General features: G+C 43.1%; 1 protein-coding gene across 1 annotated transcript; it reads right to left on the reverse strand.

Moving 5' to 3' along the window:
* Positions 1-4,075: 4,075 nt before the first annotated feature.
* Positions 4,076-12,807, reverse strand: LOC111151771 (protein SLFN14-like). The gene is made up of 4 exons (XM_022509967.1): positions 11,748-12,807; positions 10,107-10,235; positions 7,686-8,400; positions 4,076-5,447 (listed from the first exon to the last, which is right to left on the reverse strand). Exons 1-4 carry the CDS (start codon positions 12,805-12,807, stop codon positions 4,613-4,615), a joined length of 2,739 nt encoding a protein of 912 aa, XP_022365675.1. The 3' UTR covers positions 4,076-4,612.
* Between the last annotated feature and the right edge of the window lie 11,536 nt (positions 12,808-24,343).

The raw sequence follows: 24,343 nt of genomic DNA on the forward strand, positions 1-24,343 counted from the left end.
AATGGAATTTGTCATTCTCACAGCACTCACTCTGTTTTTTTTTTTTTAAAGAATTTATTTGTTTATTTGACAGTGAGAGATCACAAGTAGGGAGAGAGGCAGGCAGAGAGAGAGGAGGAAGCAGGCTCCCTGCCGAGCAGAGAGCCCGATGCGGGGCTCGATCCCAGGACTCCGAGATCATGACCTGAGCCGAAGGCAGCGGCTTAACCCACTGAGCCACCCAGGCGCCCCATGAGGTGAGTCTTTTATCTAGGCCACCTTTCTGATCCAGGAATGTCCTCTCTGGGGATTTATAAATATACCAAAGAAAGAAAAGGCTGTATGCCTATGTGCCTGGCTTAATTTTAATAGTTTAAAATTATGATAACCTGCTGCAAAAACCTTGACATCTCAGGCGGACGATAATAACCATGTATTTCTCACATAGGCATTTGTAGGTCTGCTGGGTTTCAGTTAACATAGTCAGGATCAGTTGAACATTGGCTGAGTGCCAAGCCCTCTTCCCATCTGTCACTCATCAGTGACTGGTGGGTTGCCCAAACCTAGTCTTTGTGTGGCCAGAGAAGAAGCCCAAGAGAGCAGGCTGACTGCTGAAATGGTAAAGACTCTGTGTGCATCACAACAACTGACATTTCATTGGTCAAATAAAGTCACATGGCCACACGCACACCATGGGGGTGGGAAATATCCTCCTGATCTAGAGTTAGGAACTAGAAAGAGTATAGCAGGGAGAGTGATGGAGGATTGGGAACACTAATGCAATCTACGACAATGCTTCACAAAAATGTTCAAAGGAAAAAATGCACACAGGATAGAAAACTGATTGTACAACTGGATCATAACATACTACTTTTGTATATCAAAGAAGAATGCAAATAAATAAGCAAAAATGAAAAAAAAAAGTTATGCCTGGATAACGAGATGATAAGAACTTTTTATTTTGTCTTTGTCCGTTTCTCAAATTTGCATAATAGAATTATATCACCCTTCTTTTTTAAAGTAAATTTTAGATGCTTATCACAGGTAAGTTATTTCATCAAACAAATAGTATTATGCAGTATATTGAGAGTATGTAGAAAAGTTTACATTTCTAAGTCAATTACTCTTAGCCCCCGCCAGTGCCAAATCTCAAACTCAAATCTAATGAACTTCCAGTAACCTGGACCTTTAATTTTGCCCCTTTCTAAAAACAGCTTAAATTCCTTTATTCTCTTATTCTTCATTATTTCAGTGCTGATTATTCTGCACACTGACCTCTTTGAAGTCTCCAAAATTAGCTATCTATTTCAATGAATAGAGGCATTGTCTCTAGCAGATTCTGATTTTCTGAAGGCAAGTCCATTCAACAAATAATTACTGAGCACCTGCCACATTTGAGGCACTGCACTAGTGGCATTTGGGGAAATAAAGATGTGTAAGTGACCATCCTTACTCTCAGGAAGCCCACAGTCTGATAGGAAGAGAAATGTGTGCAGACATATGTTTGAGGACAGAGTGAACAGACTTGGGTTCAATAGTTCTTAACCTGGTGGCATATTACAAACATCTGGGTGACTTTTAACAAATGCAGATGCTCAAGCCCATGCCTGGAGACGCTTATTTGATTGGTTGAGTGTTTGGTCTGATCACTAGGTTGTTTGTTTGTTCGTTTGTTTTGAGTAGGCACCACATCCAGTGTGAAGCCCAACATGGGGCTTGAACTCACGAACCTGAGATCAAGAACTGAGCTGAAATCAAGAGTGGGGTGCTCAACCGACGGCACCGTCTGCACCACCCAAACACCCCAGATCACAGGTATTTTTAAAGCCCCTCTGACCCTGGGCAGATGATTTTAATGAGTAGCCAGGGTTGAGAACCACTGAGTTAGGCTTTCTACTTTAAGCCAGACTAAGCCATTTGAGGAAACTGAGAACTGATAGACTCTCCGATTTGATATAGAAAACAATTCCTTCAAAAATGAATTATTTTATCAAATAATATAATACATACATATAGTTTTAAAAAGCTGAATGGTACTGAGGCTTGTGATTAAATGTAGCAGGTCCCTGTTTTTTCTGTTCTCCTACTCCCTCTCCACTTTTGGCTCTTTAAATTATTTTTAGAGAATTCACACATCTCCCATTATCCAAATGTTCCTGCACTGGTATCTTTTGCTTCATTGGAAGCTAATTAATTGTTAAACTCAATCTCTCCCAGCCAAAGTACTCCCCAAACCCCAAGGAAACATAAAAAGGAGGAATTGAAGCAGCAAGAAGCAGGGGAGAAGTTTTCTTCAATCCATACGTCAAGACAGCTGCCCATTGGGTTCAGACTGGCCCATCTGGTGGCCTGAGCAATTTAGAAAGGTTGCTGTGAATGCTTTTCCAGCCCTGTCTGCTCTCCCACCTCTTGGAAAGCTGATGGGTCTTATCTGAAATTATAGCCAGAGGACTATTTGCACACTCTCTTTTGCATTCATGACTCCCCAGTATCAATAAGGTTGTCCTAAACCTTTCCAGAAATTAAAACAATCTGGAAATTAGAATATTTCCAAAAGCAACGTAAATATCCTCACAGAACAGCGAGATTGCTTCGCTCTTTGGGGGAGCTGACTAGAGAAAGGGAACTTTGTTTTTTTTTTGTTTTTTTTTTTTAAGATTTTATTTATTTGACAGAGAGAGAGAGAGATCACAAGTAGGCAGAGAGGCAGGCAGAGAGAGAAGGGGAAGCAGGCTCCCCACCGAGCAGAGAGCCCGATGCGGGGCTCAATCCAGGACCCCGAGATCATGACCTGAGCCGGAGGCAGAGGCTTAACCCACTGAGCCACCCAGGAGCCCCGAGAAAGGGAACTTTGATTTTTATTTCTATTTCACATACTTTGGAAAGAAGCCATGACAGAAAGGTATTCAGTGATCTGACGATGCCAACAGCTCCATCTCTGGCCGTTTAGAACGAGTTCGGCATTATCATCAAAAGTCTTTTAAGCCACAGAAGGGCCGCAAAAGGAGAGACCAAATTTAAGGTAGGAGGATGGTGAAAGTTTACTTAAGGAGTTGGGCATTTGAACAAGGACTTGACTGACAAGCAAGGATTTCAGCGGGTAGAGGGGCAGACGAGGGTTTGAAGGCTGAGAAGAGAGCACAGCCAGGAGCCAGGCGTGTGTATGGGAGGTAGAGGTGGTAGAGTTGCCCTCCAGGCTCCCTGGAAACTCAGAGTTAGATTAACATTAACACCAAGTCATAGCAGAAGAGCTTGGGGATGTGCAAAGACCTCTTAGAGGCAGAATACTTCCCAGGCCAGCAGCAGAGTACAAGCAGTGTTGAGCCAAGGTGAATGTATCTACATGTGGAGAATGAATGGGAGCAAAATATGTGTGTGTGTTGGGAGGAGGGAGGGGGAAGGCTGGTGGTCAACCTGGAAACTTTAGAAACTAGGAGAGAAGAGAAATTTCATCTGAGGCAGAGGATATGGACTACCTCGCCACCCTCAGCATTCTAAATTTGCTTTGTTTTGTAAACTGGACCTGTCTAATCCCTGTGGTGGAAATATCCCTATTTTATTTATTTATTTACTTATTTATTTTTAAGATTTTATTTATTTATTTGACAGAGAGAGATCACAAGTAGGCAGAGGCAGGCAGAGAGAGGAGGAGGAAGCAGTCTCCCTGCCAAGCAGAAACCTCGATGGAGGACTCGATCCCAGGACCCTGGGATCATGACCTGAGCCGAAGGCAGAGGCTTAACCCACTGAGCCACCCAGGCGCCCCCAAGATATTCCTATTTTAGAGATGATTGCAATAGTCTGACAATGCTTGGAGTCTTCATACATTTGAATGAGATTACCATTGCTGCAAAGCTATGCTTATATAATTTGGCCTCCTATGTTACTATTGAATAGACTGATAAGCTAAAGTATCTGGCCCATATATTACTACAGTCCTCATTGTGAATTGACAGAGTGAGTGAGTGCATTGGTCTTTTGTGAATTTGATTAGCATAAAACCACTCCCAAGAGATTAATCCCTACTTAGTGAAAAGAGGAAATCAAGTTCTGGGCCCATAAAGCTTGAGACCCATGGCCAGTAGGAGGTCTGACCAAGGTGTTGCCCTTGAGAGACCCAGTCAAAGTTAGTAGCCTGGAGGGCATCCTACCTCCCACTCCCAGCATAGGCCAGCGAGGCTGGGGTGCCTTAGACATATTGGGAGAGGACATAGAACAAAGGCTACATTAAGAGAGTAAGTCAGGGTACAGCATGGAAAGACCTGGAAATTGGTTTGGCTTAAAGACTTCAGGGACTCACTGCCCATACATTGGCAGGGGATGTCACACACTCTGTTCTCTATTTAGGACAACCTCTGGTCCCTGAAAGATGGACCAGAGTAGGAAAACCAGAGGCAAGGGACCAATCAACAGTCTGCTATGACTGTACAGGCAGGACGTGATGTGGACAGGGAAGAGGACAATGACAGCACATGCAGGGGAAGGGTCAATCCCTAGAGACATTTCTGTGGCTCCATGCCATACTTACTGTGCCTCAATTTCCTCACTGATAATACGTGAGAAGGATTTGCTGCCACCTGCCTGGGAGAAGGGACTCTGCTCTTTCTGGCTGCCTGTATTGTGAAAATAATTTTCAGAAAGCGGCCCTCTTTTCATAGAGCAGGTAGAGGTGTTTAATGGCTCGAGAAGCAAAGCAGAGCTTATGAGCTTCTTCTGACAGGGCGCATTCTGGACTAAGCCCAAATATAATATTCCTCTCCAGGCCTGAAAACTGCTGAATACTGTCTAAAATGATGTGACTGCCCCAAACCCCGGAGGCCTGGCTGAACACAACCTTGGTTGCTCCACGGGTTTCAAATAATTCCATTGCTTTCAGCAGTGCGGGCTCATAGCGTCCTCTGTCCTCCCCTTTCCTGCACAGAATCGCAATGTCTTTGTGCCCATAGCCACACTGGAACAGCTCGTGACACCTTTCTGCCACCCGCTTCACAATCTGTTCCATAGTCAGGTTAGCCTCTGTCTCACACACCCCAGGCAGAGCCTGGGCACGTGCTGCTTCCTCGTAGGCAGCTTCCCTGAACAATGACAGTGTGTCTGGGGACATGCCGGAGGGCGGATTGGCTTTGATTCTCTTCATTTCTTCCTTCATGACCATTGCTATTTCGAGAGCACAGTGAATCCCGTTGGTGATTGTTTTTTGAGGAAACTGAGCAGATGGAGGGGGAAGGCCATTAATATCCGCATGACGGACTTGGAAAGGGTCCAGAAAAATCCAGAGAATTCCACGATGAAGGTTTTCACTTCCAGCTCCCCTCACCTTTGGATGGGTGATGCTCCTGGCCTTCAGGTACCAGTCTCCATATTTGCTGCAGAAATTCTCAGTCTCATCCATCACTATGTGTTTAATCTTTAGAAACTCCCCCTGTAAGAAGGTCTTCCGGGTCACAGCATGGCAGGTGGTTTGTTGGCTGTAAGGATGCAAGAGAAAATAAGGTTTCAGGCATATAAAGCAAGAGAATGCCCTGTGTTCATTACTAAGCAGACTGGAATGAGAGGCTAGTTCTCACCTAGAGTCTGACTCCCTGATTCTGGGGCAGCTTGAACACAATAAAACCCTCTCTACTTAAAAGTGACCTGACAGACAGAATAATATATAATTGCAAACCTTACTCTTTGAGGTTATCTAAGTAAATCTTTATGGGAAACTTTTTGAAATGAACCCAGGTAGGAGATTTTATTTCTATTACTAGTCTCTTTCTGCAGCTTGGTAATCTCTGAAGACAAGCCTATTACATGCAGAGGAAATCTCAAAAGTAATTTATGCCTGTTACTACCACTATTTAAATTTCTGTCCTTTTTAGAGCTGGAGAACAGGTCCCTAGAGACAGAATTTTATGTGCAAAAGAGATATGAGCTAGTACAAATTCCTTTAAAGCAAGTCCTATTTCCCCCACTTACTTATAGTACAAAACCAAAGCCTCTCTAGATTTTGGTAAGGAAAATATCAGGAGGTTCTTGAGTTCTGTGACATGTCAAGTAGGGTTACAAATCTGCAGGGCTATGTCTCTCTGGAACTGCTACTGTGTTTCCTCAGCTCAATTTTCCTTTATGGTATGTTTCAGTATATTAGAGGAAGCAAGATACAACCAAGTTTAATATATAACTGTATTATAAATATATATAAATTTATAAATGTATATAACCCAGTTTGTTTTAAAAAATTCTATATTTATATAACTTGGCTACATGAATTGGTTGTTTCTTGCCTCCTCTAATTTGGATCCAAGGAATATCACTCATTCCTACAGATTTCCTGATTTACATATACAGTCCTTGGGGTTTTACTCCCTATGCCTTGAATCACAGCTACTCATGTTCTCTACCAGTTTGGACTGTGTAGACTTCTTGAAGAAGAGCACTGTTGTTAGTCCCCTCATCCTAGGAGTTCAATAGATACTTGCTGGATTTGTCTCTTGCATAGCCCTTAGCTCGGTTTATGAGGATCCTCCATAATTTGGCATCTACCTCCTTTCCAACTTCATCACCTGCCCCTTCCCCCCTCCCTCAATGGCCCAGTCAGACCCACAATTCTGATTCTCTCATGTGCCTCTGCATTTGCTGTGTGCCCTTTGCTTTAAAAGCCCTCATTCTATCCACTTCTACTGACTTCTTAAGAGTTTGCCCAAGGATCCCCTTCCCTGGGGACTATTTATTGACTAATTTCCAGCCTAAGTTAAGATAAGCATATCTTGGGCACCTGGGTGGTCCGTTGGTGAGGGTCTGCCTTCAGCTCGGGTCATAGTCCAGGGTCCTGGGATCGAGTCCCAGGGTCCTGGGATCAAGTTCCGCATCAGGTGCCCTACTTAGTGGAGAGCCTGCTTCTCCCATTCCTACTTTCCCTCTCTCTCCCTGTCAAATAAATAAATAAAAACTTAAAAAAAAGATAAGCATATCTTTATTATCATACTAATTGCACAACACTCACATTGCTTATTTTTTTCCTTTGTCTCCTTTATTAGGCTTTATGGCCTGGTCTTCAATATGTCTTTCACCCACTAACCCTAAATGTACACATTCCTAGCATATAGGTGGTGCCCAAAAAAGATGTATTGAATAAATAAGTAAACCAAATAAAAAATTACAATGAGTTTGCCCTCATTTGTTGGATTGTATAATAACTGATTTCTTTCACTAAATTGAAAGGTAAAGATTTAAATCAGAGGCAGATTTGCATGTTTTCTGAAATTGTTGGTTCAGAAGAAGTCAAATGATTGAAAATATTTTATAAACAAAATCAAATGGTATTTAAATTTAAGTTCCTGTTAGGTATCATGCCTAATGAATTAAAATATTCTATGATTTTAAAGCATTAAGTATCAGGCAAAAAGTATATATAAAACAAGATAAGTTTATTTCTTCTTTTCCTAAAGCTAAGGCTAGATATTGTAGGGGTGAGGGATGTTACTAGCTAGAAAAATGTAAAGTGATGGATAGTTGGCTAATTTGTAATGGGATGTCTAAGCCCGAGCATTGCAAAGTACCCATCTGTAGCTCAACTACCTGATCATTTGGAAATGAGTCTATAGTTTGGGCAGCTAAGGCATTGCAAAGTCTTAAAACTAAAAACACAAATTAAACTTTGGTGATCCTGGGGAAAAGACTGACTTAAAGTGTTTATTTTAACCAAGAGTTAGTGGAACTCTTACGTCACATAATCCTTTAAGGAGTCACTTTCGCAAACATAAAGGATCTCTTTAGGTTTGCACTGGAACAAATCCTTAATTTTCTCCATGATCTTTATGGCCAGGGCTGTCTTCCTGGTTCCTGGAAAGCAGTGGATGAACAATTCTCGTGTCTCCTGAAGGCTTTCTGAAAGCCACTCACACTGCTCCTCTATGAGCAAGCTGAAAAATTCACAGCCCAGCTGGTCACTCAGAAGGGATCTAGAACACAGTGAGACTACGATAAGGGCCTGCAACAAGTCTTCCATGTCATCCTTGGTGGCAAGCCTGTAGGATGTGGGATAGTACACAGGGATTTCATCAGGGCCATGCTGTGTGCTGGACAGGTACAGCAGCCTCGGGATAACACACATTTTCCCTGTGTAACCACCGACAGTTCCCAGTTTCTGCTTTAACTGATGAGCAGTATTTCGGGCATACTCAAGCCCTCCATTCCAACCAGGGTTTATTACGATCGTATAGAGTATCAGTGAACTGTTCACTGCTATTAGAAGAGCATCACACAGGACATCCTGCTCCTTCCTTAGGCCAACATCACTAGCCCAGCTTCTAGAAAATACCACAATCCCTTGAGAACAAGGATATATCTGTGTCTTCATTAATTCCTTGAGTCCTTTATGATCTGAGAAGAGCTTCTTACAGAGGGATTCTGGTTTAAACTGTATCTCTTCCCGTGTCACTGAAAATGCAAGAAATAGAAGTTACTAATTAAGATTTACAAAAGCATATTGTAAGTATTCCTGCAACATCAGAGGAAGAAATGAATCTAGCCATGGAACTATGGGTTTCCTTGGGTACAAAGAAAGCACCCCCTCTTTATTTTGATGTCGTCCCAATGATTTGGTTTTGCTTTTGTTTCCCTTGCCTTGGGAGACCTATCTAGAAAGATCCAGTAATCACAAAACTGGGTACTTATCTGAAGAATATGAAAACGCTAATAGGAAGGGATATGGGCACCCCTATGTTTATTGCAGCATTACTTACAATAGCCAGATTATGGAAACAGCCAAGTGTCCATCAATAGATGAATGGATAAAGAGGATGTGGTATATAATACATTATTCAGCCATAAAAAGAATGAAATCTTGCCATTTGCAATGACACGGATGGATCTAGAGACTTATCTCTAGTGAGATAAGTCCGAGAAAGACAAATACCATATGATTTCACTCATATGCAGTATTTAAGAAACAAAACAAATGAACAAAGGGGGAAAAGGACACAACCCCCAAAATAGACTCTTAACTACAGAGAACAATCAGATGGTTATCAGAGAGGAGGCGGGTTGGGGGGGGTGGATAAATTAGGTGAAGGGGATTAAGAGGACACTTATCTTGATGAGCACCAGGTAGTAAATGGAAATGCTGAATCACTGTATTGTACACCTGAAACTAACATAACATTGTATGTTAACTATACTGGAATTAAAATTAAAAATTAATTCATATTTTTTAAAAGAAAGCACCCCCTCTCTTCACAGGCCAGGACTCTAAAGTTCCTATTTCTGGCAGCTTGTGTAGGGGAAGGCGACAAGGAGGAGTCCTCACAGAAAAGTCTGCTGGCATTCCCTCCTCAACCGGAAGTGGCCTGCTATTGCTAGGAAGGTATTCCCTCCTGCTACAGGTCTCTCTCTCTTTCTCTCTCTCTGTGTGTGTGTGTGTGTGTGTGTATGTACCTGATGCTTCAGGGAAGTAAGAACTTGCCTTCAGGACATTGATTGTTAACCTGTGGCAGTTTTGCCCCCGGGGGACCTCTGGCAACATCTAGAATATTTTTTGTCATGGCTAGAGCAGGGATACAGGCATCTATAGTGGGTAGAGGGCAGGAATGCTGCTAAACATCCAACAGTTCATGGGGCAGCCCCTCTCAACAAGGAATTATCCAGCCCGAATGTCAGTAGTCTCCAGATTGAGAAGCCCTGCTTTAGGATGTAGCCAGGTGACCCAATGGCTCACCATCTTCTTATTGGAAAGCCAGGGGGCAGTTCTCCTGTGGTATAGACTTAAGGAATTTAGACTAAATTCTCTCAAATTTGGAACACAAAACCATATGTGACTGGAAACCCTAAAGCACCCAAAAATGTAGCGTGGATACAACAACTAAGAAGCAAGGGTCATCATGTTTATTGTTTCAGGGCCATTATATCTGCTGAATCCTACATTTAACCTCCTCTCAGGAGAAAGCCTTGGACTAATTACTACCAATTCCTCCCAACTTAATTTTTTCTTTTTCTTTCCTTTTTTTTCTTTAGTCAACTCTATGCCCGTCGTAGGGCTCAAATACAACCCGGAGATCCAGTCACACACTAGACGGACAGAGCCAATCAGGCGCCCCCCAACTCAATTTTAGAAAACAGTCCTTTCAGTGGAAATCAAAAAGGAATACCTGGAAACAGACGTTGTTGTAGAGGTCTCTTAAATTCTAGGACTTTCATGGGAGATGATGGACTTCCCAGTGCTGTTGGAACTGGGGCGCACAGGGGAAAGCTGGAGTCAGTGGTCAAACTGGCAGTTGCTAAACAAATAATGGCAAGTTGTTTCAGATCAAAAAGAAAACGCTTTTCTTTTCTTTCTTTCTTTTTTTTTTTTTAAAGGGGGGGAGAGAGGGAGTGAGGTTAAATGGGGAAGAAAGAGAGAATCTTAAGCAGGCTTCACACCCAGCACTGAGGCTCACTCAGTCTCATGACGCTGAGATCTTGACCTGAGCCGAAATCAGGTCAGATGCTTAATCGACTCCACCTAGGTGCCCCAGAAAATGCTTTCTATTTCTCGTACTGCTGTTGACATCTGCTGTGCATCGTGCCTGAGCCTCTCTCACACCTTCTATGCCTCAAACAGTTCACATATATTAGGAAAAGAAGCCTGGGGACTCCAGCGGCGTCACCCATCTTCAAAGTCACTGTGACTCATCTTGAGCAAGTCATTTGTCCTCTATCCTGTGCCAAAGTGAGCTGATGACCCCTACATTTTCTTCTAACTCTGATATTCTGATTCTGCGTTAACCCTAAGAGGAAAGGCGGGGGTGGGGGGGAAGATCAGAAAAAGTTAAGCACAGTATTTTTTTCATGTTGTTATAATGTGTTTAAGCCCCCCATTCAAGGTATAGATGGAACAGAAAGTGGCAGGATCTCTAGTTTGGGGTGTGTGTGTATATGAGAAAAGTAAACTCAAACTTGGGACGAGAGGATGATCCAGCAAAATCACTCAAGTCTTGATCCCAGCTTCTTTAATCAAATTGGAAACATATTGACCATGAAGGCGAACTGATAAGCTTTTTTCAGTCAGTAGGTCCTTTACGGATTGATTAGAAATCACCAGGGCTGTTTCCCAGCCAAACCGAAAAGGAAGTGAAACCACTGGAAGTCGACCTCCCCCACCACCAGATCTGCCGAGCATCTCCTTTTTGCATGGTTCCCCCTGCCACCTGCTGGTGTCCCAAGCCTGCTGGTTAAAGGTGTTAGTTCCTAATGTTACAGGAATCATACAAGTTTGTCAACAAGCTTCCCTTGAAAGAATTAGCAGAGTCATCCTTAAACAGCGTTTCTCTCAAATACCATCTTTAGAGTGACATTGTCAGTGCACGTTTTGACTAGGGATATCAGCCTGCAAAATTCTTTTAATAGGCAGTTACCGTGCATAAGAGAGAACTTTCACTAATTCATGGCTGATGAGATAACTTTCCCAAAGTGGACTAACATCCAAGCGTTTCTTGACCTCAAAGGTTCATATTCTGAGTCTTTGGAACTTGAAAAATATATTTTTCTAAGATTTTATTTTAAAGTCATCTCTACAGCCAACATGGGGCTCAAACTCACGCCCCCGAAATCAAGGGTTGCATGCTCCACCGACTGAGCCAGCCAGGCACCCTGGAACTGAAAATATATTTTTTAAAAACTCTGTAATGGGAGAATATTTGCAAGCATAATAGCTTTCTATGCTTCAACTAAAACACCTGATGGAACAGCCACAGAAGACACAGAAGGGGCTCCTCCCCGCGGACGGGATTACAACTTCCCTTCTGTTTTACCTGACTGAACAGCCAGCATCATGGCCACCCAGTGCTCCGCCGTCAGCCTTGTGACAGAATTATCCTTCATGATCCAGCAATCCGGGGTCTCTGAGAATACAACGCAGCAGAAGGGATCTATTTGAATCGCACAGACGTAGCCGTACAGGACGTCTTTCTGGTACACATTCAAGATTTTGGTAGTGAAATGCACCTGTGGCTTCTCACGGCAGAAGTGGAACGTTGGCAACTTTTCTACACAGTTCTCTATTTCTTTTTTTAGTAAGTCAGGGTTCACTTTTTCTTTCTTACATCCAAATACTTCTTTGCTCTTATCATCTACCCCAAAAATGAGGTATCCCCCGAGGGTGTTGGCAAATGCAGAAACATAATGAGGCAGCATTTCTTTAATCCGGGGAATGATCTTTTTGGTGGTGAACCTTTTAAACTCCACATGGGTTGACTCAGTAAAATTGAGTTTCTCCTTATACATGAGTTTGTCCTTTTGAAACAACTGTGAGGCAGATGTCCTCATGTCTTCCTCTTCCTGAATGTCTCTGTCGGGAACTTTCTGAGAACTGAGCTCTTTCACCCGTGGTCTCCCTCTTTGGGCTCTAGACTGCTTCTCTCTGAGGAGCTCCAGGGAACTGCCCGCATTCAGGTTGACTGTGGAGGTCACAGCTCTCTGGTAGAGATTGGAGCGTAAGCTGCAAATCCGGAGGGGGAGGCTGAAAACATCTGGGCTCCAGGACTTCACAAAAATCAAGAGATTGTGCCCCTGTTGCATATAGTCAAGGTATTTTTGTGAACCGGAAGGAAGGAGCTTTTGGAAAGAAGTTTCCAGATCCTGTCCCAGCCCGTGGCATTGGTAACTGTAGGTTTTATCATCAATCTCCGCTTTGATCATACCCCCTCCAGAATTTAACAGGGCACACATGGCCTGGATGATTTTCTTATTCTCAGTTCTTTTCAGATAGCCATTGGTCATCTTCTTCCTGTTCTCTTCTCCAAAAGTCACCCTGCCCACATGTACAACTGTCTCGGGATAGAGCATTTCCATGTCGGTCTGGAGGCTGGCCATCCCATCGGCCCCTCAGCGCTCCAAACAGGTAACAGAAGGGGGTTCCAGTAAATAACCTGGACAGAAACATTGTTTCTACATTAACAAGAATCCCAGCAATTACAATATTTTCTTCAAAGTCATAAATTTTGGGAGATCCATTTTAATATTAGAAATAATATTTGATATTACTGATCTCTAACAACTTTGCCAAGACCCTGAGCCTTTCCAGCATGAATGGGCATAGATGAAGATGAATGCTTAATATTTTCCCATCAAAGAAAAATTACATTGCTGAAGTTTTTAGTTGTTTTTCATTTAGAATCAGAAAGCATCAACAGTGAGCCCAGATCTAAAGGGCTTGAGTTGGCACAGGAGCCAAGGCAAGTTTTTAGAAAATATGCAGAAACAGAGGTTAAAACTAGAAGATGCTCTTATTTATAATTCAAAGGAGAAAGGAAGGAAGGTAATAGAGAACTAAAGGAGAATAGTTCTGGGGCATATGTGATGTAGAAGATCTTGCTATAAAAACAAATATAAAACTTGGTATTCTTTAGGTCCTATTTTATACATTTAAAAAATTCTACTTCTGAAAGAATGTCTATTGATACCAAAGGCAGAAATCAGTGTAGCTCCTCAAAGCTTCTTCTAAAAATACATTTCTTCAATACATCTTTCCATACAGAGTGTGAGGTAGGAGCAAGAGTATTCTTTCCCTCCTCAATAGTTCTGCCCTGTGCCGTGGGAACCTCTGAGGCTTGGAAGAGACCTGAGCCTTTGGGACATAGTCATTAAGTCAATCTCCTTTTTGCTTCACAGACCAGAGAAGAGCCACCCAAACTGAAATCAGGGCTCTGCAGCAAATGTTTCAGAAACAACACCCTGAGCTTTTTGTTAATTGCAAAACAAAATATTTACTAACCCAGATGAAAATTCTTCCTCTAGGAGAAGAAAGCCATTTCTTCTGTGTGATCTTCACCAAGCAGAGGCCATGTGGGTGTTGTTTATACCCACCAAGGGGGAAAAATCGGGCATCCTGCAGGATGGCTACCCTCCTCTGCCATTAGTTTGCTCTTGGTTGCCTTCTCACTTCCTCCAGGCAAACCAGAATCAACCTGATGAATTGTTTTTTCATCCAGGAGCATCTTCTGGAGGTAAATGTAAAAAGTATGGCTCTTAGAGAAATTTCTGATAACATTCTGTTCACATAATAGAATCACAGAAGTATTGGAGGAACTTTAAAGATCTTCCAGCCTAACCATTTATCTGATTTAAAAAAAAAAATTATTTAAAGTAATTTCTATACCCAACATGGGGTTTGAACTCATGACCCTGAGATAAAGAGTCACATACTCCTTCGACTGAGCCAGCCAGGGCCCCCCTTTTGTCTGATTCTTAAGTCCTCTCTATGATATTCCCAACTCCCAACGAATTGCTTTCCAGCAACTGCTTGAACACCTCCAGCAATCAGTAACTCGCTGCTTCTCAGATTAGATTCTTCTATTTTCTGACAGTTGTGTTAGAAATGGCTTCCTATGGGGCGCCTGGGTGGCTCAGTGGGTAAAGCCTCTGCCTTCAGCTCAGGTCATGATCCCAGGGTCCTGGGATCGAGCCCCAAATCGGGCTCTCTGCTCAGCAGGGAGCCTGCCTCCCCCTTGCTCTCAGCTTGCCTCTTTGCCTACTTGTGATCTCTGTCTGTCAAATAAATAAATAAAATCTTAAAAAAAAAAAAAAAGAAATGGCTTCCTGATTTTTCAGCTGTAATTTGTCTTCCTATAACTTCCACTGTCTGGGTCCCACAGAACAAATCAATTGCTTTTGAACTAGCAGACCTATACTCTCTGGACTGCCAAGTCTCATGGATGTTGCTTGGGTGCCGATAACGACTATGATAGATACAAAGTTTTCCAGATTCTAGTTTCATGAGAACATCCTTTCTACACTTTCCCAAATTACTCACTCGCTGTCCTTTACCAGTTTACAAGTTAGCTACTCTTTTACTAAACCTTTTGTGTTCTCAGACAAAAATTACCCCCGAGATGAGAAGGATGAGATTTAAAAAAAAATTATTATTATTTTTTTACCTGATGCTCTTGCTTTTCCTCTTGTTGTTTCAGTGCTTCATCTGGCTCTGGTCTGAATATTTGCCTTCTGTCACAGCTCCTGCTGCCCTTTGATATCAGCCTGGGAGGAGCAGGAACTCTGCCAGACTCCCCTGGTCTTCATAACATTGACCCACTGAGGAAGGCTGATAAGGACTCGAGAAAAGCCTATGACAGGGCAGATTAGCAAGCCAGGCTCTGACCTCTGGGAGTGAATGAAGTGGTAATGGACACATTCAGGGGTTTTCAAGTGAGGGGCCAAAGCTAAACTTCCCCCCTCTGAAGAACAGTGTCGTGTCTGCCAATCCGCATACAGGCATCTCCTGCCCCAGCTGACATCATTTCTTCATTTCGTAGTTCTACATTTATTTTAAATTAGGCTGTCCTGTACATATCCGTTATGAGAATTGCCAGCATATTCCATTGCCCTCCAAATCACTTGTTCTCTCCTATCTACCGTTATCTTCCTTTTCCTGCTCTTCCTTTTTGTTGGGCACAAGACCCAGCCTAGAAAAAATGCTCCTTGGTGAGGGGCTGACTATTCCTGGGTGAGAGGATTACGCGTGATTTTTTTTTTTAAAGATTTTATTTATTTATTTGACAGACAGAGATCACAGGTAGGCAGAGAGGCAGGCAGAGAGAGAGGATGGGAAGCAGGCTCCCCGCTGGGCAGAGAGCCCGATGCGGGGCTCGATCCCAGGACCCTGGGATCATGACCCGAGCCGAAGGCAGAGGCTTTAACCCACTGAGCCACCCAGGCGCCCCTACGCGTGATTTTTTAATCTAATTTCTTTTCCTTTCCTTTTTGTTTTTCTTTAACTTTTTGTCTTTCCCAAATGTCTACACTGAACATCAATTGTTTTTATAATTAAAACAACCCGATTAAATGAAAAAAAATAAACAGATGAGGGAGTTACCTCATTTGGGGATGCTGGTTAAATTGCAGCAAGCTTCTGGGGCGCCTGGGTGACTCAGTCCGTTAAGTGTTTGCCTTTGGCTCAGGTCATGATCCTGAGGTCTGGGGATTGAGCCCCTAGTCAGGCTCCCTGCTCGGCGGGGAGTCTGCTTCTCCTTTCCCCTCCCAGGTTGTGCTCTCTCTCGCTATCTCTGTTTCTCTCTCTCTCAAATAAATAAATAAAATCTTTAAAAATAAAAAAAAATTTTAAAAAATTGGAGCAAGCTTCTTGCAGTTGGCTGAATAACAGCCACCATGATTATGATTATGAACTTGTAAGTCTTAACTTGTAAGGAAAAGAGGTCTTTGTAGATGTGATTAAGAAAGTATCTTGAATGAGGGGATTATCCTCAATCATTTGGATGAACCCTAAACCCAGTGTTCTCCTAAGACAGAGGCAGAGGGGATGTGGTATACACAAAGGAGATGGCGGCAGTGGGACCAAAGAGACAGAGAGTCCAGTGAGCAATGTGGCTACAAGAGAAGAAATGCCAGCAGTCCCTGGAAGCTGGAAGAGGTACAAAGTGGATTCTCCCTAGAGCATCTGGAGGGAGCCCTGCCAGCACCTTGATTTCTGCCCAGTGAAACTGATGTTGAACTTCTGGCTGCAAGAGAATTCTCTTGTTTTACACGACCAAGTTTGTGGTAATTTGTTTTGGCAGCCAAGGGAAACGAATATACTTGCCTCCTTCTAAATCATACCATCAAACAGCTCTGTGTGTTTGTTTCAGTTTGTTTATCATGACATGACATTCTCAAGTAGGCTTCTGGATGTCCCTAGTTTTTTAAATTAACTGAGGTTACTGTTCCTACCAAGTTCTGCTTCACCGGCATTACCCTTTGTACCTGTTTGGCTGAACAGAGTTTCCAGGGTGGGAGACAGAACAGATGCTATGATGTACCATCAGCACAGCAACAGAATGAACTCCAAAGGCCTGCTTCCAGCTTTTTGACTTCACTTCCAAATTTGGTCTCACTTTTAGTTCTGTTACCTGCCTTAACTCTCAGCCTCACTCTCACACTGAAATCCTTCTGATATTACTTTTGTTTAGAAGGAGAAAAATGACCATCATTTACTGGATATGTGCTTTGGGGTGCTGGGGATCAAGCTGGGAATGTGGCATACCACATGGAAACAGAGATTACATGGCCATAAGGGGAAAAGCGGGGGCTCAAAGCCAGGTCTGCCACTACAAATGCTCCTACTCCTTCCGATGTCTTTCAAGTTTGGGATTTGGGATTGCTTAGGAGTCTTCAAAATCAGAAATCTACCTAAACATCTCCCTTTTTTTACCAGTAAAGAAAAAGAACATTATTTGGGCAGGAAACTAGGAACTGGATTATTTCCTCCTCTTCCTCCCTTTTTCTTCCTTCACCTCCTTCACTTCCTCCTCCTCCTTTTTCAGTGCAAATTGGGAGAAAGAGGGATAATGTGAATGATGAGCAGAGGAAATTTCTCTTCCTTCTTTGAATTTCCCTAGTTAACCCCCCCTGGATATGAATGGTTAGGTTATCAGGTCAGAGAGGATCTCATATCCTGACTCTGATAAGCTCAACTCAAAGGTCCATGATACAAAACGGTTTGAAATCAGTAGCTTGGACAATGCTTTTTCTTAGCTCTTGGGAAAGTGATCTGGCCGTGCTGTTGCCAATCGGCTAAACACTAGAGCCTCCAGTTTATTTAAGATGTGTTTATTCACTAAGTACTTCAGTTTATCAACAGGAGTAGTTAGGCTACAGCCCTTGCACATACTAGACACAAACTGCCAAATACCGGCCTCCATCTATTCTCAGTTCATTCACAGAGATGGTTCCAAGACTATGGTGAGCCCAGTGAGCAAGAGGAACAGTGCTGGCTCTCCCTCACCAATACCTGACTCTGGCTAAGACCCCAACCTTCATTCTCTTATTCAGTTAGTTTTGTTTGTTTGTTTTGTTTTTTTTAAAGATTTTTATTTATTTATTTGACAGAGAGAGAGAGATCACAAGTAGACAGAGAGGCAGGCAAAGAGAGAGAGGGGGAAGCAGGCTCCCTGCTGAGCAGAGAGCCCGATGCAGGGCTCGATCCCAGGACCCTGGGATCATGAGCTGAGCTGAGGCAGAGGCTTAACCCACTGAGCCACGCAGGTGCCCCCGTTTGTTTGTTTTTTATTTGTTTTGTTTCTGAGCACCAAAGATATTGAAATCCTTGCTCTAGCATTCTGTAGCTTTGTGAGACATTGGTTATGTAAATCTAAGCATCAGATGGCTTCTGCTCAAATTGGAGATCATAATAGTGCCTTCTTTGTACAATTCTTGTGAGAATGAGATGAGATGATGTACTTAAAGAGCTTAGCATCGTGCCTGCAGTACCATGTCCATTTTTCATTTGATAAGCAATTATGAAGCATTTACTGTGTTCTGTATGTGGTGCTATGCTCTGGGGCTACATGTCACAATAAAAACTGGCATTTAGTGATTGCCTTCTTTGGGCCAGCTATGCAATTTTGATTGTCTCAAATTGTCCTCATAGCAACTTGTAAGACATGCATTCTTTTCACTATCTTATAAATGAAGAAACTGAATTCCGGGAACTAAAGCTCAAGGCTACACATCTAGTAAGTAACAGCTGGGATTTGAAACCCTGTCGATCTAATTCCAAATCTCATTTACCAGCACTGCCATGCAGCGTTACTGTTGGCCAGAATGAAACACATGTCCTGCTCACAGTCTAGACCAGGAAAACATGTATGAATTCACTGCAATATGACATATAGAATAACATCAGGTGAGGACTCTGTTGTATGTTCTCTATGTGCTCATTCAACTCTTTGAACAGCCGCGAATGTATGGCCACTATACCCTAGCACCACGCTGGAGAGCTAACAACAGATGAACAGTGTGCTCTGGGTGTTCTGAGGAGTGACAATAACTATGCTCGTGAAAATAAGATTTCATAAATGAGGTGGCATGTGGGCTGGAACCTGCAAGTAAGAATGTACCAGGTTGAGAGGGAGAAATGAGGAAGGAAGGGGAAACCAGGGAGAAAAATAGCACATGCAAAGAAAGACCCATTATCTTCACTGTCTAACCTCCCATGTCCCTAAAGTACAATGGAAATCCTCAATAGGTCTGGTACAGAAAACACTCCATTTTTCTTCATTCTTCCCTTTTATTTCTTCATGTCCTTTATGAAGGAATTGTAATCTAAAATGGAACTGGAGGATATAACATGAAGAATCTCACACATGCACCTGTAGGAAAATAAAACTTAGGGACTGAGAGACTCAGTTCCCATTGATTTGTGGTTTACGGAAAGCTGACATTGGAATTTTCTTCAATGATAGGGAGTTGGTCAGGGGTTGTCTCATATCAGCCTTAGGAAGTTTTGCTCATGGTTTCCAGAGGTATGAACAAAAAATGACCCAGGTGGGGATGATCTTGCAAAAGAAGCTGGATTGAGTTTTGTTTGTATGACTGGACTGGTTTTGTCTGCTTGGTGAATTTTCAAAGCTGGTCTCCCTTTGTTTTTTATTTTAACAGTCTTTGAGCTCTCCTTACATTCCCTGCCCATATATATAGTCAACCCCAAACCCTCAAGAAACTCACTGTTGTTTCCTACAGTTTGCATGTCTTGAATGGCAACTCCTATGCTATTGCTAAATAAACTCATCTTTTTGACAATTTTAAGCTTGCCTCAGTTTTCCTCTTTATTTATGTTGACACCTTCTACCCATCCCTGACACTCATCACATTCCTCACCTGCCTTTCATATGCCACCTCTCCATTTCTACTGCCACAATCCTAATTTAGGCTGTTAGCTCTCACCTAGACCATTGCAATCACTTGCAATAGCTCCCCTTCTTTCACTTTGCCTTCCTTTGATCTTTTTTTTTTTTTAAGATTTTACACTTGATCTTAGCCAAAAGGCCAAGAAGCGATAATAAGATTTTATTTATCTGACAGAGAGAGACACAGGAGAGAGGGAACACAAGCAAGGGGAGTGGGAGAGGGAGAAGAAGCCTTCCGGCAGAGCGGGGAGACAGATGGGATGCGGGCCTTGAGTCCAGAACCCTGGGATCATGACCTGAGCTGAAGGCAGATGCTTAAGGACTGAGCTACCCAGGTGCCCCTTCCTTTGATGGATTTAAAAACACAGGTGCATATAGTTTTCTTTTTTTTTTTTTTAATTTTATTTATTTATTTGACAGAGATCACAAGTAGGCAGAGAGGCAGGCAGAGAGAGAGGAAGGGAAGCAGGCTCCCCGCAGAGCAGAGAGCCCGATGCGGGACTCGATCCCAGGACCCCGGGATCATGACCCGAGCCGAAGGCAGCAGCCTAACCCACTGAGCCACCCAGGCGCCCTGCATATAGTTTTCTTAAGTAAGCTCTGATCACCGATCTCCTCTGACTTTGAAATCTTCAAATCTCCCACTACCTCCAGAGTAATCTGCACAGTCAGCAAGCCACCATCCTTGACAAAGTCTTGATTTGTCTGCTCAATCTCCTACCGCCCCTTTTCTTTAGCACTAATAGTGGTCCTCAAACTTCGGTGTGAATCAGAATCCTCCATGGGGCACCTCTTAAAAATACAATTCCCTGGGCTCCAATCCCAAAATATCTGGGTTGTGCCCCAGGCATTTTTGGGTTTTTGTTGTCTTTGATGCTAGAGGACATATACATTGTCAAGTTTCTTCCTGGTGTTTCTAACTCACCGAATTTTTTGAAACACTCTACTTTTTCGACTTTACCTAAATTTAAGTTCCCCAAACTTTCTCACTTAATTCAGGCGTTAAATTATTCCTTCTCCCAGAATCTCCTGATTTTTAAAAATCTATCCATCTTTCAAGACTCAGATCAAATGCCACCTCTCCCAGGAAGTCTTCCCTGCACATTTCTTTGATATTTGGCTGCACTTTTCTTGGGGCACCTCCAACTTATTGAGGAAGCGTCCACGCGCCCGGCTAGCCAGAGTGTTCCAGAACCAAAAGGCACATATCCCTCCACTGCCCACCCCAAACCAGAGCCCTCCCGCGGAAATCGGACATGCGCAGTAATTCCTGCTGGGTCACTATCCGAATCGGTCATTTTTCCCGGAAATCCAAGGCACAATTCTCTCAGATGCCCTTTGCAGTTGTGAAGCAAGGCACGTCCCAAAGTCCAAAGGAGGGAGTTGGAAGGAAGGTAGGAATCACTCAGACCCTAGAAACGCGTTAGCTTTCACTCGAACAACCCACAGGAAAGAGCCTGCCAGAAGGCGCTTCCGCCTTTCGGCCCGCTCCGCCCCCCCCAGGTGTTCACCTCGCCTTCCGATTGGCTGTCCCACGTGACCCGGCGGCCGTAGGATTGGTTGCTCCGCGAGGGCTTTACTGGGCTAGAGGACGCCCGCACGGCAGCGAGGCTGAGGCCGGCGAGAAGCGGGAAGCGGGCAGCGGGACCGGGACTGGGTTTAGCCATCCACCGAAAGGCGGAGGGTCGGCTGCTTTTAGTCTCCGCAGGCCTCCCGAGATAGGGCGTAGGAGCTTGAGGAGTTCAGAAAGCGGGTTGCGGACTCCTGTCTGGGACTTTGGTTTGAGCCCTGGCTTCGGCCTTTCTCGCATTTCTCCGCAAGGACGGTTCCTCTCAGTCTTTGCAGAAGTTGGGAACGTTGGGCTTTATTTTCATTGTTTGGTCGAGGGTCCCACTGTATGTAAGCACTCGTTGTTCTGCGCCAGGCATCATGGAGACAGCCTTGAGGTAGAAGCTGGGGGAGGGAGGGCTTAGGGATGCTTGAGGTATGTTCCTTACCCACCTGCAATGTTGGAGGTAAGTTGGCTTTATATATTGGGCTGTTGCTTTTATAATCGAGGAGCTTATGGTTTTGGTGGGGGTTGCCCACTGACTGAATTAAACGTTCATTTATTGACCCTCGTCCTATGTACCAGACACCGTTCTGAGTGTAATGGATGCAAAGGCCGGTAAGACGCTGCCCTGGTTCTTTGGGAACTCTGTCACGGGGCTGGTGGGATAGACGGGATGTGGGGGATGTGCATGGGTGAGTAAGGGATGTGATGCGTGCTGTGGTGGGAGAAGTGCTGTGGAGGCAGAAGAGAGGATGATTGAGGGTTGGAGACCACTTTACTGAGAAGGTGACGTTTGAGTAAGGTTTTAAAACTGTAATTAGGCGTTCTCCAGATTGCAGGGCCTGAGGGAGGCACTCCAGATGGAGCAAAGTGTGCTGAGGAAGAGAATTAGGGACGTGTGCTGGCTGGGTATGGTGGGAGCTCACTTGGAGCTCTGCTCCCAAGTTGCATGCTTGTAGACAAAGTTCTCTCAGCCTCTGCTTTCCTCATTTTTAACACGCACTTCACCTGTAGAGGATGATGAGCTAAAGGCTCAAGCATAACCCCTGTAAAACAGGCGCTTTGTTAATTTCTCTCTTTTAATGGAGTTTAGTTGCTGAATGGCCAACACAGACCAACAGCTGCCAGTTTTAAACTAAGGAGTATCAATCTATTGACATTTTTTTAAAAAAGATTTTATTTATTTATTTGACAGACAGAGATCACAAGTAGGCAGAGAGAGAGGAAGGGAAGCAGGCTCCCTGCTGAGCAGAGAGCCCAGTGCTGGGCTCGATCTGGATACGCTGGGATCAGGGCCAGAGCTGAAGGTAGAGGCTTTAACCCACTGAGCCACCCAGGCGCCCCTCAGTCTATTGACATTTATAGATGGCTGAAGGAAGCATGCGCTGTCTCCAGAATGGTAACTTCGATACTGTAGGCTGGGGGGGGTGACATGGTGATCCAAGTACTTTTCCATGTCGTTGATAGCATACCACCAGAAGGTGTCATTTAGAATAAATGAAATGCAGTCAGCCTTCTTATTCAGAAATTGATTATTCAGGTTGTGAATTACCTAGACTTTGCATTGCTTTTTTTTTTTTTTTTTAAGATTTTATGTAATCTCCACACCCAATGTGGGGCTCAAACTCATAATCCTAAGATCAAGAGTCCCACGATCCACTGACTGAGCCACCCAGGAGCCCCTGCATTGCTTCTTTTATCTTGCCCGTGGCCTGAAGAAAATTGACATTAAACCTCAGATTAGTTGGTAGTGAAAAAATATAAATCTGATAATCAGACCTTTGTTCTCTTTCAGCTCTACTGTCAGTTAATTTGCTGTGGACCTTTGGCAAAAGATAGTCTCTCGGGGTTTAGCATTCTTTTTTTTTTTTTTTTTAAGATTTTATTTATTTATTTGACAGAGAGAGAGATCACAAGTAGGCAGAGAGGCAGTCAGAGAGAGAGAGAGGAGGAAGCAGGCTCCCCGCTGAGCAGAGAGCCCGATGCGGGCCTCGATCCCAGGACCCTGGGACCATGACCTGAGCCGAAGGCAGAGGCTTTAACCCACTGAGCCACCCAGGCGCCCGGGGGTTTAGCATTCTTAAGATAGAAGATTTCAATATAAAAACTTTATGACTATACTTTTTATCTTTGTTGGCAGCAGAATTGTAAATCATATTTTTACATTAAATGAACAGAAGGCTACTTTATAATGGAATTTAGTTGAAGATCTTTCCTAAAGCTTTTGCTTTAGAATTAGACTGTAAATCCTTCACAGATGTCCCTGGAATTTTATCATGCATGGGTTTGGACTCATTAAAAAAAAAAGTTTTTGAACCAAAAATGCTTCTCCATGACTATATTTCAAAAACAAAAAAGCTCCTCAAAACCAAAACTTCGAGTTTGCATTTTTTTGTACAGCAGAATCTGTAAAGCAAGCATAGTGGAACATATTTATTAAAAGCCTGTGGTTGGTTGAAACTTAACTATATAGAAGCCTTTATTTTTTCATAGGTTAACCTAAGTCTTCTTGGATGCAAAAAAAAGAATGGGCTGCTCTTAGGTATATAAAGATGTGAAATACAATGATGCGATGATGAGTGAAGTATAGTCTGACCTGGTATTGCCATTGCCTCAGTGTTGGCTCTGACCAGGGTATGATTCTTTAATCTTCTCTCTGAGCTGATTCTGGTTGTGGTTTTTCCACATTGGAATGTTCTTTTCTATTTGGATACTGATTTTATTATGTATAAGAGTGTTCCTTGGATACTCTTGGATTGCTGACACTTTCATCTTTTCCTTCTTAGGTTGAGGTGAAGAATCTGGCTTTGATATCTTCGTGGAAGACTACATTATTTTCAATCCTGAATCTGGTTCAGTCTTCTTATTGATTTATTACTGTATTAAAAATGTTTGTTTAATTAGCTATGGTGTTTGTTTTGGTAAAACCTTGCAATTTAACAAGAACTTTAACAAATATCCATTACATTCTTCTTATACAGAAAAATGTTAATATTTTCAAATCCATAAGTTATTCCATTTCAAAATTTAATTTGATCAACTTCATGCTATCAGAAAATGTGCTTTGAATTGCTAAATGAATTGAATTATTAGAAAACACTTACCTCAGCAGAGATGCTTAAATTATTTTCATCCTTCCTCTACCCGTATATTTTCACCAACCCGAAAATCCAGTGGC

The sequence above is a fragment of the Enhydra lutris genome, unplaced genomic scaffold (genome assembly GCF_002288905.1).
Source record: "Enhydra lutris kenyoni isolate GAN:26980312 unplaced genomic scaffold, ASM228890v2 scaffoldscaffold26, whole genome shotgun sequence".
Lineage (NCBI taxonomy): Eukaryota > Metazoa > Chordata > Mammalia > Carnivora > Mustelidae > Enhydra > Enhydra lutris.

Bases quoted from the DNA above. Each gene is read 5' to 3' on its own strand.
- LOC111151771 (XM_022509967.1), bottom strand. From the start codon at position 12,807: ATGGCCAGCCTCCAGACCGACATGGAAATGCTCTATCCCGAGACAGTT. The intron at 10,236-11,747 runs GTAAAACAGAAG...TTATTTGTTTAG, and splicing joins GATGCTGGCTGTTCAGTCAG to CAACTGCCAGTTTGACCACT. The intron at 5,448-7,685 runs GTAAGAGTTCCA...GCATCCTTACAG, and splicing joins TCCTTAAAGGATTATGTGAC to CCAACAAACCACCTGCCATG.